The 16,131-nt window shown below is 41.2% G+C and overlaps 1 protein-coding gene and 1 long non-coding RNA gene across 2 annotated transcripts in view; one reads left to right on the top strand and one right to left on the bottom strand.

Annotated features, from left to right (window-relative positions):
* Window positions 1-16,131, bottom strand: part of CTNNA3 (catenin alpha 3) — a 1,121,082-nt gene that overhangs the window by 147,614 nt on the left and 957,337 nt on the right. Inside the window, exon 14 of the mRNA XM_058187693.1 lies at window positions 5,285-5,377. Coding sequence (XP_058043676.1) covers window positions 5,285-5,377 — 93 coding nt within the window. The remainder of the gene's footprint in view (window positions 1-5,284; window positions 5,378-16,131) is intronic.
* Window positions 1-16,131, top strand: part of LOC131200633 (uncharacterized) — an 88,628-nt gene that overhangs the window by 70,731 nt on the left and 1,766 nt on the right. The window lies entirely within an intron of this gene.

Raw genomic sequence — 16,131 nt, forward strand, 5'->3', positions numbered from 1 at the left:
CTTGTTCTATAACCTTGCCACAGACTGTCTAGACGGGCCACTTTAAAATAAAACCTAAAAATAAGTCTTAAAAAAGGAATAACTTTTCAAGGACATTGCTGCAGATGAAGCAATTTAGCAGCTCAACCAGAAACATTTGACTGAATCTCATTTCTATAACCACAAGTATTCACTGATATTTATTACCATGCAATCTATATTATTTGAATATACATAAATACATATAATAAATGCCATGTAAGTATTGTGGTCTATGAATGGAGAAAGGGGGAGGATTAGATATAAAACTCTGTGGAGAAATTAGTCATTTGGAAAGCTGAAAAGCAGAAGCAATAGGTAGGCTCTGAGTTGCCCAAAAAGTAATAATAGCAACACTGGTATCTCAAAAATAATGACTTCTCTTTTGTTGTTGTTGTTAGTTGCAAAGTTGTGTCCAACCCATCGTGACCCCATGGACACTGTTCCTCCAGGCCTTCCTGTCCTCTACCATCCTCTAGAGTCCATTTAAGCTCACGCCAACTGCTTCAGTGACTCCATCCAGCCACCTCATTCTCTGTCATCCCTTTCTTCTTTTGCCCTCAATCTTTTCCAGCATTAGGCTCTTCTCCAGTGAGTCCTTCTTTCTCATTAAGTGGCCAGAGTATTTGAGTTTCATCTTCAGGATCTGGCCTTCTAAAGAGCAGTCAGGGTTGATCTCCTGTAGGATTGACTGGTTTGATTACTTTGCAGTCCAAGGGACTCACAGGAGTCTTCTCCAGCACCGTAGTTCAAAGGCCTCAATTCTTTGGCACTCAGCCTTTCCTATGGTCAAATTTTCACAGCCATACATTGCAACTGGGGAAACCATAGCCTTATAGACTATACACACTTTTGTTGGCAGGGTGATGTCTCTGCTTTTTAGTATGCTGTCTAGATTTGCCATAGCTTTCCTCCCCAGGAGCAAGCATCTTTTAATTTCTTGGCTGCAATCCCCATTTGCGGTGATCTTGGAGCCCAGGAAAATAAAATCTGTCACTACCTCCACTTCTTCCCCATCTGTCTCTACAAACCAAATAATTTGCTGAAGGTTGGAAAGACTTATGATATGAACCAGCTCCACTGACCAACACTAGGCTTCTGGAGCTCCCTAAAGCACTGAACGTGAGGAGAAATCTGTACCTCCGTCAATAGATATAATGCTGCCAAGATAAGTAAATTGTTGGACTTGTTCTATAACCTGGCCACAGACTGTCTAGACGGGCCACTTTAAAATAGAAAACCTAGGCTATTCAGGATATCTGTAACACACCCTTCCAGTTCTTAGTAATCTGAGATTATGCATGACATTGTGTGTGTGCATGCGTGTGCATCTGGTTGTCTGTCTATATCAGGGGTGTCAAACTCGATTTCATTGAGGATTGCATCAAGGTTGTGTTTGACCTGGGAGGGAGGCGTGACCGGGGTGTGTGTATGACCAGCTTGACGTCACTCATGTCAGGGGTGCCTGTGATGGCCCAAGAGCTCTGCCAGCGAAAACGGGAGTCTGAGCTCCATTTTTGGCTGTGATGGCCTCCTGCACCCCTCTGCCAGTAAAAAGGGAGCTTGGGGGCTACGCGCAGATCCGGCCTGCGGGCCTTGAGTTTGATATCCCTGGTCTATGGGTGTGTGTGTGTGTGTGTGTGTGTGTGTGTGTGTGTGTGTGTTGCAACTTTAATATAATAATTTGTTGATTATTAATGCAACTTTTCCTAACGTACCATATTTTTTGGAGTATAAGACGGCCTTTTTTCCCTTCTAAAGAGCAGTCAGGGTTGATCTCCTCTAGGACTGACTTGTTTGATCACTTTGCAGTCCAAGGGACTCACAGGAGTCTTCTCCAGCACCGTAGTTCAAAGGTCTCAATTCTTTGGCACTCAGCCTTTCCTATGGTCAAATTTTCACAGCCATACATTGCAACTGGGAAACCATAGCCTTATAGACTATACACACTTTTGTTGGCAGGGTGATGTCTCTGCTTTTAGTATGCTGTCTAGATTTGCCATAGCTTTCCTCCCCAAAAACTAAGCTGCGTCTTATACTCCTGTGCTGCCTTATACGAAAAATATGGTACCATATTTTTTGGAGTATAAGACGGCCTTTTTTCCCTTCTAAAAGAGGCTGAGAATTTGGGTGCGTCTTATATTCAGAATGTAGCTTTTTCGAAACTTTTTTTCAGCTCTAACGAGGCGCTAGTGAGTGAAGCAATCTCCATGCTAAGCTTTTTTTCAGTGAAACGATCTTCGTGCTTTGCCTGCTCCCTCCGACTCTCAGCTGTGAAGTTTTTTTCAGCCCTAACGAGGTGCTAGCGAGTGAAGCGATCTCCGTGCTTTGCCTGCTTTTCTCTGGGAGTTGAAGTCCACAAGTCTTAAAGGGACCAAGTTTGGAGACCCCTTATTGTGTCTACTGCACCCCCTGAGCTGGGCCTCCTGGCTGAGAATGATTCAGATTCCAGAAGCAGGCCAGGTGGAGGAGGAGGAGCTGACACAGCCTCTTTCCCCCGCCCCCTCCTCCTCCTCCCTGACAGAGCTCCAAGAGCCAGCTGAGGAGAATCAATTGTGGTTAGATGAAAGGCAGTGACGCTGAGTGAAGTGTGTGCAGCAAAAGGAAAGGAGGGGCCGGCCCAGGGAGTGCTGAGTCACGGAGCCACACCCCACAGGGTATAAAAGTGGGCGGAGCTGCCTTTGAGTTCCGTGACTGACAAAAACAGACTTTTGGGAACTTTGGCTGTGCTATTTTGTGATTCAGACTTTGGCTTCTGTTTATTCCTGCACTGCAATTATGCTGGTCTTAGGAGAACTTGGCAGGCAATCGCAGGTTCGTTGCCAGAACTGTTATCTGTCATCAGAGTAAATTGCTGGCAAAGATAGTCAGCGTGTCGTTTTGGTTGTGGTTGGGAGGGGACAGAACACCCGTGCTTTAGAAGCTGTTTTTTATCCCCAAGCAGGGGATAAAAACCAGCAAACTAATGTGCTGAAGCTGACCAGACTAAGGATGCTAGCCAGATAGAATAGAATAGAATAGAATAGAATTTTATTGGCCAAGTATGATTGGACACACAAGGAATTTGTCTTGGTGCATATGCTCTCAATGTACATAAAAGAAAAGATACATTCATCAAGGTACAACATTTACAACACAATTGATGGTCAGTATATCGATATAAATCATAAGGATTGCCAGCAACAAGTTACAGTCATACAGTCATAAGTGGAAAGAGATTGGTGATGGGAACTCTGAGAAGATTAATAGTAGTGCAGATTCAGTAAATAGTTTGACAGTGTTGATGGAATTATTTGTTTAGCAGAGTGATGGCCTTCGTGAAAAAACTGTTCTTCTGTCTAGTTGTTCTGTTGTGCAGTGCTCTATAGCGTCGTTTTGAGGGTAGGGGTAGGCAGATATTTTTTTCCTATTTTCCTCCCCAAAAAGTAAGCTGCGTCTTATACTCCTGTGCGTCTTATACACCGAAAAATATGGTACATATTTTTTGGAGTATAAGACGGCCTTTTTTCCCTTCTAAAAGAGGCTGAGAATTTGGGTGCGTCTTATATTCAGAATGTAGCTTTTTTGAAACTTTTTTTCAGCTCTAACGAGGCGCTAGTGAGTGAAGCAATCTCCGTGCTAAGCTTTTTTTCAGTGAAACGATCTTCGTGCTTTGCCTGCTCCCTCCGACTCTCAGCTGTGAAGTTTTTTTTCAGCCCTAACGAGGTGCTAGCGAGTGAAGCGATCTCCGTGCTTTGCCTGCTTTTCTCTGGGAGTTGAAGTCCACAAGTCTTAAAGGGACCAAGTTTGGAGACCCCTTATTGTGTCTACTGCACCCCCTGAGCTGGGCCTCCTGGCTGAGAATGATTCAGATTCCAGAAGCAGGCCAGGTGGAGGAGGAGGAGCTGACACAGCCTCTTTCCCCCGCCCCCTCCTCCTCCTCCCTGACAGAGCTCCAAGAGCCAGCTGAGGAGAATCAATTGTGGTTAGATGAAAGGCAGTGACGCTGAGTGAAGCGTGTGCAGCAAAAGGAAAGGAGGGGCCGGCCCAGGGAGTGCTGAGTCACGGAGCCACACCCCACAGGGTATAAAAGTGGGCGGAGCTGCCTTTGAGTTCCGTGACGGACAAAAACAGACTTTTGGGAACTTTGCCTGTGCTATTTTGTGATTCAGACTTTGGCTTCTGTTTATTCCTGCACTGCAATTATGCTGGTCTTAGGAGAACTTGGCAGGCAATCGCAGGTTCGTTGCCAGAACTGTTAATTGCTGGCAAAGATAGTCAGCGTGTCGTTTTGGTTGTGGTTGGGAGGGGATAGAACACCCGTGCTTTAGAAGCTGTTTTTTATCCCCAAGCAGGGGATAAAAACCAGCAAACTAATGTGCTGAAGCTGACCAGACTAAGGATGCTAGCCAGATAGAATAGAATAGAATAGGATTTTATTGGCCAAGTATGATTGGACACACAAGGAATTTGTCTTGGTGCATATGCTCTCAGTGTACATAAAAGAAAAGATACATTCATCAAGGTACAACATTTACAACACAATTGATGGTTGGTATATCGATATAAATCATAAGGATTGCCAGCAACAAGTTACAGTCATGCAGTCATAAGTGAAAAGAGATTGGTGATGGGAACTATGAGAAGATTAATAGTAGTGCAGATTTAGTAAATAGTTTGACAGTGTTGAGGGAATTAATTGTTTAGCAGAGTGATGGCCTTCGGGAAAAAACTGTTCTTCTGCCTAGTTGTTCTGTTGTGCAGTGCTCTATAGCGTCGTTTTGAGGGTAGGGGTAGGCAGATATTTTTTTCCTATTTTCCTCCCCAAAAACTAAGCTGCGTCTTATACTCCTGTGCGTCTTATACACCGAAAAATATGGTACATATTTTTTGCATTGCAGAAGAGTTAATTCTGAGAGTGCAAGTTTATCAGTCTCCTTAAAAATCCACACCAAACGAACTTCTTCCTTCCCACTGATATGCACTTCTAATATTAAAATCATTTCAAACCCATTTAAATTTGTAGCAGGATATGAAGCTCCTTAATAGTAATAATATCCTCTCTCTCTTTTTTTTTTTAAGGCTGGCTAGTCAAAGTAAAACTCATGGAATAGAACAGTTCTGTATTTTGAGCAGGCAAATTTAATTAAACGTTTAGTATTTAGACCTTCAATCTTCTTCTTGTTCATTATGCATCTATTTTGCTGTAACCATATGTTATGCTGAAACTGATGGAAGAAGATAGTAATATATTGGAATTCTGTTCAGCTTTTTTTTCCATACTTACCCTATCAGTTTTTCCTTCTGTCTGAATACTGGTGCGACTGTGGGCATCATGGTCTTCTTCAAGGTCAGATACATCTTCTAACTCTTCTGGGCTCTGGAAAAGAAATATCACGTTATCATTCAATCCTGCCATGGAAGGTATCTAGTCTGTGGATTATTTCTTTGGGGCATCTTTTATTATCACTGAACCACATTTAGTCTAGATTCCCAAAAGGAATTGGAGAGGTTGTTCTAGACTTCTTCTACTATCTAAAAAGCATGAAAATCAGTGGTGGTGTGCAGCCAGTTCAGTCCGGTCCAAGCGAACCGGTAGGGGTGACCTGCAGGCCTGCCCGCCTACCCATCCTGCGGCTATGCTGTCCTATTTAGCCACGTTTTCTAAGCCATGTGCATGCATTCAAGCTGTGCATGTGAGCAAACCGCGTGCGGGGAAGGCTGCGTACTACAATTTGGTGATAAAATTATGTGAAACCCACCTCTGATGAATATTCTTTATCCCAGGGGTCTCCAACCTTAGTAACTTTAAGGTTTGTGGACTTCAACTCCCAGAGATCCTCAGCCAGCAAAGCAAAGCTGGCTGAGGAACTCTGGGAATTGAAGTCCACAAGCCTTAAAGTTTTTATTTTATTTTATTTCATTTTGTCACAACAGTATATACAATCATCAACATAAACAATAACCCATCATGAGAGAAAAAAAAGTATATATAAGTAAAAGTATGCAACAACTATGTTAATTTGATATATTGAAGGGAACAATAGGACAGGAACGGTAGGCACTTTTGTGCTCTTATGCACGCCCCTTAATTATTAAGTAACTAACTAATAATACTACTACTACTACTAATAATAATAATACTAATAATAACAAGTAACTAAGTAATCTTAGTTACTAAGATTGGAGACCCCTGCTTTATCCCACAGCATTTTAGAGATTTACAGTACAGTAATAATAACACGTGCTACGTTTCTCATAGTTGTACAAGGTTTGTGTGCTGATATTATCAAACATTTCGTCATTATGGTATTGCAATATATTTATGGGGATAGAAATCTAATTTTATTGGCTAACGTATGAAATGTACTATTTCACCAGATTTTTCTAAAAAAAAAAAAATAATTCTAAAAAATTTCTAATACATTATTATATGATCTCTTGTTTTTCTTCCCCTACAAAATATACAAAATTACATCTCCTAAAATCAAAACGTGGCTTGAAATGTGCTGGTTTTTTTTTTTTTATATTTAGAGAATTATGTAAGACATTTTTTCAAAGCAAAAATACATAGGAGAATAGTGCTATAAAAATGATGGTGTTTGTGAAAGAGGTCCATAGAAAACAATGCTATGTTATGCAAAAAGCTTACAGAAATGAACAGATTAGAAAACATCCAGAAAATGTGAAAGCCTATTTTAGATTTCTTTCAGAGTTGGATGTTTTTCAGGAAAGGAAACAAAACAAATGTAAAGGAGGAATAAGGACATGCAAAAATGCATAGTTTTTGCTACTCCTAGCACAGGGAGCCCCAACCCGTGGGCCACTACTGGACTGTGGCCTATTCAGAACCGGGATGGACAAGAAGTGGGCTGGTGTGCATGCACAACTCCATTTGTGCAAGGGGCGCCCCAAAGACTTGACTTCTGTCTTGCATGAGTGGAGTTGCGCATGCGCACTGCCCACCACTTGGGCAGCCTAGTTCCCCTCTCCTATCCCCCAGCCAGGCTGGCAAGCCACCTGCTCCCAATGCTCCCAATGTTGACCAGTGACAGCAGAGACGCTCTCAGCTTTGCTGACTCACCGAGGCTGCCTGCACAAGACACCCAATCTGTTTTTGGAACACTGGGAAGCATCAGTGAGTCTGAAGGACCATGAGACCATGCCCCCAAAGGCTTCAAGGTCACCACTGCAGATGCTGGAGAAAGAGATGGACTGTTCCCATAACAAAAGGACATCTCATAATTGGGCAATGTGATCACCCAGGTGTGGGAAGAAGAGGAAGCTATTATTTAACTAGGGAAGCAATGGAGCAGGGGAAACCAGAGCTGGTTTTGTTTCTTCAGTACCAATATGGTGCATCCAATAAAGTTTTACTTTTGGGAATTCAAAACTCCCAAGAGTATTTCCTTATTTTGGGTTCACTAGTCAGACAGTTGACACATCATCATTTTTCATTCACACTCGCATCCTTCCGTCTACCACATTTCACACCCTTCCCACTCACCTTCCTCTGCCCTCTTTAACATACAAGACCCTCTACCAGCCTATTCATCAGCCTTCATCCATCATGTTTGCCACCACTAACCCTAAAAATTCAGACTTGACATTTGTCTTCTGTTCTTTCCAACCATTAGTTCACTCATCAAAAATCTGTTCATCCTCCTCAAGCCTCAATAAGAGTTTATTAATCTTCAAAGCACTGGTCATGTCCTGATGGTGTTTTTATTGCCGTTTTTTTTTTCAAAACAGAAATAGAAAAAATCATATTTTTTTTTATTGTATGGCTTACCTTGGAAGAATTCTGTGAAGCAGTGGTACCTATTTCTTTTTCTCTATTCTCCTGAGTCAGAAATTCCTCCCCTCCCCTCCCCTTTGCTTCTCCTCCCTTCCAGAGGTGGTATTCAGCCAGTTTGGACTAGTTCGGGTGAACCAGTAGCGGAGATCGCACTATGCTGTCCTATTTAGGCACGTTTTTGAGGTCGGGCACATGCGCGGAAGCCACTCTCTCTCGCATTTTCAGTACTGGGCAAACTGGTAGGTAAATTATGTGTATCCCACCTCTGTTCCTCTCCTCTCCTTTCCTCTTCTCTCTTTTCTTGGTCTAATTCCTTTCTCTTTTTCTCTCCCAGGAAGTTACACGTATACGGTATAAGAGATGCCATTACCTCACTACAATAAGTTTTAAACAGCAATTAAATGAGGCAGCAAGAGTTCATGCAGGGTCATGTTAATAGGTTGCCATCTTGCTTCTTACTCCACGTTATTACTGTTATAAATTATATGCTATATACTAAATTATTACTATATTAATTTATTTTTATGTAGTGTTATTGCATTTTAAGTCTGTTTTTCAGCTTTATTAATAATTACAAGTTTATAGATTTTTATTATAGTTTTATTTTATTCTCTGCCCTAAAGGCCATGATAAAGTTTCATTGTGTAATTGTATAATTTTACTTCTATGGAATGATTACTCATGAGGAAGTGCTATATTTTGAGCTAACAGGAAACTAATTTGATTACACTATTTTGTGCCTACTCAGTTGTAAATTTCCTTTACAAGTGCTGAAGAAAAAAACAATGTATCTGTTTTCATAAGAGCATTAAACTATGTTTCAATGCACCTCTCACACATTTAATGGAAAGTCAGAAACACATTAGTACAAGATTACTTTGTTGTTGTTGTTGTTGTTAGTTGTGAAGTCGTGTTCGACCCATCGCGACCCCATGGACAACGTTCCTCCAGGCCTTCCTATCCTCTACAATCCTCTGGAGTCCATTTAAACTCACACCTACTGCTTCAGTGACTCCATCCAGCCACCTCATTCTCTGTCGTCCCGTTCTTCTTTTGCCCTCAATCTTTCCCAGCATTAGGTTCTTCTCCAGTGAGTCCTTCCTTCTCATTAGGTGGCCAAAGTATTTGAGTTTCATCTTCAGGATCTGGCCTTCTAAAGAGCAGTCAAGGTTGATCTCCTCTAGGACTGACTTGTTTGTTCGCCTTGCAGTCCAAGGGACTCGCAGGAGTCTTCTCCAGTACCAGAGTTCAAAGGCCTCAGTTCTTTGGCGCTCAGCCTTTCTTATGGTCCAACTTTCACAGCCAAACATTGCAACTGGGAAAACCATAGCCTTGACTATATGCACTTTTGTTGGCAGGGTGATGTCTCTGCTTTTTAGTACGCTGTCTAGATTTGCCATAGCTTTCCTCCCCAGGAGCAAGCGTCTTTTAATTTCTTGGCTGCAGTCCCCATCTGCAGTGATCTTGGAGCCCAGGAAAATAAAATCTGTCACTACTAACATTTCTTCCCCATCTATCTGTCAGGAATTGAGAGGGCTGGATGCCATGATCTTAGTTTTCTTAATGTTGACTCAGCCTTCCATCCTTTATAAGGTAGGTAAAATGAGGACCCAGATTGTTGGGAGCAATAACTGACTTTGACTTTGTATATAATATACAAATGGATGAAGACTATTGCTTGACATAGTGTAAGCCGCCCTGAGTCTTCGGAGAAGAGCGGGATATAAATGCAAATTTAAAAAAAATGTTAAGTTTCAAGCCAACTTTTGCACTCTCCTCCTTCACCTGCATCAAGAGGCTTTTTAGTTCCTCTTCGCTTTCTGCCATTAGAGTGGTATCATCTGCATATCTGAGGTTGTTGATATTTCTCCCGGCAATCTTAATTCCAAGTTTTGATTCAGCCTTTCTCATGATGTGCTCTGCATATAAGTTAAATAGCCTTGCCAGACTCCTTTCCCAATTTAGAACCAATCAGTGGTTCCGTGTCCAGTTCTCACTGTTGCTTCTTGACCCGTATACAGGTTTCTCAAGAGACAAATAAGATGGTCTGGTACACCCATCTCTTTAAGAACTTGCCACAATTTGTTGTGCTCCACACAATCAAAGGCTTAAATATAGTCAATGAAGCAGAAGTAGATGTTTTTCTGGAACTTCCTAGCTTTCTCCATGATCCAGCATATGTTGGCAATTTGATCTCTAGTTCCTCTGCCTCTTCAAAATCCTGCCTGTACTTCTGGTAGTTCATAATTCACATACAGCTGGAGTTTAGCATGTAGGATTTTAAGCATAACCTTACTAGCATGTGAAATGAGTGCAATGGTACGATAGTTTGAACATTCTTTGGCATTGCCTTTCTTTGGAATTGGAATGTAAACTGACCTTTTCCAATCCTGTGGCCACTGCTGAGTTTTCCAAATTTGCTGACAAATTGAGTGTAGCACTTTTACTGCATCGTCTTTTAAGATTTTGAATAGCTCAGCTGGAATACTGTCTCCTCCACTAGCTTTGTTGTTGCTCAGATTTCCTAAGGCCCATTCGACTTCACATTCTAGGATGGCTGGCTCAAGGTCAGTGACCACCCCATCGTGGTTATCAGGGATGTTAAGCTCATTCTTGTATAGTTCTTCTGTGTAATTTTGCCACCTCTTCTTAATCTCTTCTACCTCTGTTATGTCCCTGCCACTTTGGTCCTTTATCATGCCCATCTTTGCATGAAACGTTCCCTTCATATCTCCAATTGTCTTGAAGAGATCTCTGGTCCTCCCTATTCCATTGTTTTCTTCTATTTCTTTGCACTGTTCATTTAAGAATGTATTCTTATCTCTTCTAGCTATTCTCTGGAATTCTGCATTCAACTGGGTGTATCTTTCTCTTTCTCCCTTGCCTTTCACTTCCCTTCTTTCCTCAGCTATTTGCAAAGCTTCCTCAGACAACCATTTTGCTTTCTTGCCTTTCTTTTTCTTTGGGATGGTTTTAGTTGCTACCTCTTGTACAATGTTGCGAACCTCCATACATAGTTCTTCAGGCACTCTGTCTATCAGATCTAATTCCTTAAATCTATTTGTCACCTCTACCTCATCAGGGATATGATTTAGTTCACACCTGAGTTCATACCTCGGGCTTTTCCCTACTTTCTTCAATTTAAGCCTAAATTTTGCAAGGAAAAGCTCATGATCTGAGCCACACTCAGCTCCTGGTCTTGTTTTTACTGACTGTATAGAGCGTCTCCATCTTTGGGTGCAGAGCATATAGTCAATCTGATTTCTGTGTTGACCGTCTGGTGATGTCCATGTGTAGAGTCGTCTTGGGTTGTTGGAAAAAAGTGTTTGCTATGACCATCATATTATCTTGACAGAATTCTGTGCCCTGCTTCATTTTGTACTCTAAGGCCAAACTTGCCTGTTATTCCGGTTATCTTTTGGCTTCCTACTTTAGCATTCCAATCCCCTATGATGATAAGAACATCATTTATTGTTGTTAGTTCTATAAGGTGCTGTAGGGTTTCATAGAACTCTACAGCACCTTATAGAATTAATCAATTTCATCCTCTTCAGCACCAGTGGTTGGGGCATAGATCTGGACTACTGTGCTATTGAATGGTTTGCCTTGGATTCAAACTGAGATCATTCTGTCATTTTGGGGATAGTATCCCAGTATTGCTTTTCCTACTCTTTTATTGATTATGAAGGCTACTCCAGTTCATCTGAGGGATTCTTGCCCGCAGTAGTATACCTGATGGTCATCTGAATTAAAATCACCCATTCCTGTCCATTTTAGTTCCCTGATTCCTAAGATGTTGATGTTCAGTCTTGTCATCTCTTATTTGATCATATCCAGCTTACCTTGATTCATGGATCTTACATTCCAGGTTCCTATGGAGAAAAAATCTTTACAGCACTGGACTTTCCTTTCGCCACCAGATACATCCACAGCTGAGCGTCCTATCGGCTTTGGCCCAATCGCTTCATTCTTTCTGGTGCTGCTAGTACTAGCCCTCCACTCTTCCCCAGTAGCATATTGGACACTTTCTGACCTGAGGGGCTCATCTTCCGGCGTCATATCTTTTTTCCTTTTTGTACTGTCCAGTGGGTTTCATGGCAAAGATCCTGGAGTGGGTTGCCATTTCCTTCTCCAGTGGATCATATTTTGTCAGAACTCTCTCCTATGACCTGTCCGTCTTGGGTGGCTCTGCACAGCATAGCTCGTAGCTTCATTGGGCTATGAAAGCCCCTTTGCCCACAACGGCAGTGAACCATGAAGGGGACAAGATTACTTACCACGTATAAAAAAGAACCTTTTAAAAAAAATTCTGGAATGGTTTATGCAGTGATTCTTATGTGTGGTATTTACCAAAAGTTGGCCACAATACCTTCCAATAGCAATGAAATTCATATGGCATCAATTGAAACAGGGGGCATAAGGAGCAGCTTGTATATATTTTTTATTTTCATTACATTTGAAAGTATGTAGGACTCACATTTTTAAAGGATACTTAAGCTATTCTCTACAATATATATATATTTTAAGTGGACACATTATGTATCATTCATAAAGAACATAATCTGAGACTTTAAAAGCAAAATGGAAATATTATTCTCACGTGTTTGTTCTGTTTGCTTTTCAAAATATACTTGATGCCTAAATCTGAAGCAGCTTTTTTATATGCTAATATGACTGCAACTTTTACTGTTATCTATCCCCTGGACAAGTTTTCTGCAGGAGTCCTAGTCCACAATGAAAAGTACTTAGCAGTTGGCAGATGACACAACAGTGATCGGTCTCGTTCGAGACAATGATGAATCCGCATACAGACGGGAGGTTGAATGACTAGTGTTGTGGTGCGACCGGAACAATCTGGAACTGAACACACTCAAAACTGTAGAAATGGTGGTAGACTTTAGGAGAAACCCTCCCATACTACCACCTCTTACAATACTAGACAACCTAGTATCAACAGTAGAAACCTTCAAATTTCTAGGTTCTACCACATTGCAAGATCTAAAATGCACAGCTAACATCAAAAACGTCATCAAAAAAACACAACAAAAAATGTTCTTTCTGCACCAACTCAGTAAGCTCAAACTTCCCAAGGAACTGCTGATACAGTTCTGCAGAGGAATTATTGAGTCTCTCATCTGCACCTCTATAACTGTCTGGTTTGGCTCTGCAACCAAACAAGCCAGACACAGACTTCAGAGGATAATTAGAACTGCAGAAAAAGCCATTTCTACCAAGCTGCCTTCCAAATTATAGGGTATGGTCCAAAATTGTAAAGCATGCATGGATTTCTTCTTAACTGCAGAATATTTCTTTGCTTTAGATTTGCCAGCGTGAAGATCCTTCAGAATATCTTAAATTTCTGCTTTTTAAAAAAGTTTTTTTTATTAATAATTCAAAATTAAAAACATTGGACATAGATATGACATCACTGGTTCCAAACATCTTCCAACACTTAAAACCAGTGGTAGTCAACCTGGTCCCTACCACCCACTAGTGGGCATTCCAGCTTTCATGGTGGGCGGTAGGGGTTTTGTCCGATACGGAAGTACTTTCCTTTTTTTTTTAATTTAATTGAATTTTTTTAAAATTTTCATAGCATTATTTAAAAACATTTTCATTAGGTTTTCATAAAATTCCCTGTGACAATTTAAATTTTTGGAAAATATACTATTTGTATCGCCCACACATAAGTTTAGTTCGCATTACATAAGTGAAACTAAATGGCACTATAGTGCGACCGCAAACAAAAGAGCCTCGTCCCAGAATAGCTCACACATCTTCTCCCACACCACTCAGCTGTAACAGACAAGCAGAGCTGGTTGCCGGTGCCCCCCCACCCAATCCCAATCCACGATGCACGAGAGGCATGCGCAGATGACGATAGACAGCGCATTACTGTGAAACTGGTGGGCGGTTAGAAAATTTTACTACTAACAGAGATACAAAAGTGGGCAGTAGGTATAAAAAGGTTGACTACCCCTGCTTTAAACTAATACATAATAAACTAATGATAATATAATAATAAATTTCTTAAACCTTATACGTTGAGAATACCTTAAATTTCTATTTGTATGATGGCTGGAATAGGCTTCCTATAAATGGGGAACATATTTTGGTGGAAGAACACACTGAGCCTCTCAGTCCAGATCCCATTATGGGGCTAGAAAGGATGTAGGGCATTTTCTGTCTGTGAATCTTGAATTTCCAGTCCTATGATTCTGGGGGAAAGAAAAAAAAAACACCCTTCCAAACCCTTTCAGCTTAAGGTAATGCTGGCTGGCTCGGATTTTTTGGAGGAGTTGAGGATCTGCTTTTAAAAAAAAAAACACAGCATGAAGTATTTGTTAGAGAAGCATTACAATCTGCGTAGGTTCTTATTCAAAATGGCAGCAACTGTGCCATGAAACTGATTTTCAGCAACTGCAGTCAAAAGCACTCCAAGCGATAAAAAGGGAAGTCAGAATCCACATGACACCCAGAAGCTTCATCTTGCTGACCGAATATTAGTCTGTGTGAAAACGTACTCTCCCTGTTCCAGCCAAGGGTTTAAAATGTTTAATGTTATAGCTTCAGCAGAAGAAAGATTTAGTAGTGGGTTCCAAGATCTGCCTAAATACAAAACCAAAAGAGGAAACAATGGGGAAAGGGAAAAAAAAAACCCTTAAAAGAAGGGAACTTAAGCAGGGCAATGAAAATTAAATGTGCTCACCAGTCACAAACTCTTGAATATAGAATAGAGTAGAATAACAGAGTTGGAAGGGAACCTTGGAGGTCTTCTAGTCCAACCCCCTGCTTAGGCAGGAAACCCTACGCTACTTCAGGCAAATGGTTATCCAACCTCTTCTTACAGATGGGAGAACTTCTTGGGAGGACTTCTTGGGAGTCCATTAAATAAGAAATGAAAAAGGGTGTCCCTGTATAGTATAGTATAGTATAGTATAGTATAGTATAGTATAGTATAGTATAGTATAGTATAGTATAGTATAGTATAGTATAGTATAGTATAGTATAGTATAGTATAGAATAGAATAGAATAGAATAGAATTTTTTTTTATTGGCCAAGTGTGATTGGACACACAAGGAATTTGTCTTGGTGCATACGCTCTCAGTGTACATAAAAGAAAATATACCTTCATCAAGGTACAACACTTACAACACTTAATGATAGTCATAGGGTACAAATTTAACACTTAATGATACAAACACTTAACGATAGTCATAGGCTACAATTAAGCAATCAGGAAACAATCAATATCAGTATAAATTGTAAGGATACAAGCAACAAAGTTACAGTCATAAGTGGAGGGAGATGGGTGATGGGGACGATGTGAAGATTAATAGTAGTGCAGATTTAGTAAATAGTTTGACAGCGTTGAGGGAATATAGGAGTGCTAGAAAGGAATAGTAAAGGAAGTTCAGTTGTGACTGTGAAAATGAAACATTCCCCTCCTTTTACATGCATCTTGGCCATCCCAATTGACAGTTTGACCCTCTCCAAGAGGTCTGTGCCCCCACTACAACATTTTATTGTGACCCTTGTTCACTTCTACTATTGGAGGGACGTCAACATTTGTTGTTTTGTTTTTTTCAAATGCACTGTCATTCATTCTCAAAAGACTAGAGTAAGTAATTCTTATACAGCATGTAAAAGATTGGCCTCTTCCAAAAGGAAAAAACAACACCTGATGTATATAAATACAATAGCACTCGATACAAACAAGAGAGAAGAGTGCTTGGAATATGCTTAAAAACTCATCCATTTTTTCCTATATAAACAAGGCGCATGCTTTGTGGGTGATACGATATCTAACGGCTTGAACGTGGAATATTTTCATTATATGCAACTGAAGTTTTTAGGGTATTGTCATCATTTTAGCCACGGTCTATCCCCGTGATGCCTAACCTTTTCGGCACTGAGTGCCAAAACTGGAGCGCGTGTCAGCGCTGGAATACGGAAAAGATCATCTGGCCGGTGCACATGCGCGCTGCGGCCGGCTGCTCTTTCAGGTTCCGTCACGCGGATGTGTGCTGGACAGCTAGTCCGGAACACATGAACCAGCCAGCTGCTCTATTCCAGGTTCTGGCACCGGCAAGAATCCAGAAGAGCAGCTGGCTGCCACATCCATGCATGCCAGACCAGCTGTCTGTTGTGCATGCATGTGACGGAACCCGGAAGAGCAGCTGGCGATGGCGTGTATGCCCACATTGGGGGCTTTGTGTGCCACCTCTGGCACATATGCCATAGGTTCGCCATCATGGGTCCATCCACTGCAGGATGAAAGTCTCTTCCTTATGCTTCCAACCAATACGGTCATGAGCTTTTGCCGATTGGGCCC

Source organism: Ahaetulla prasina, chromosome 6 (genome assembly GCF_028640845.1).
Source record: "Ahaetulla prasina isolate Xishuangbanna chromosome 6, ASM2864084v1, whole genome shotgun sequence".
NCBI classification, from domain to species: Eukaryota; Metazoa; Chordata; class Lepidosauria; order Squamata; family Colubridae; genus Ahaetulla; species Ahaetulla prasina.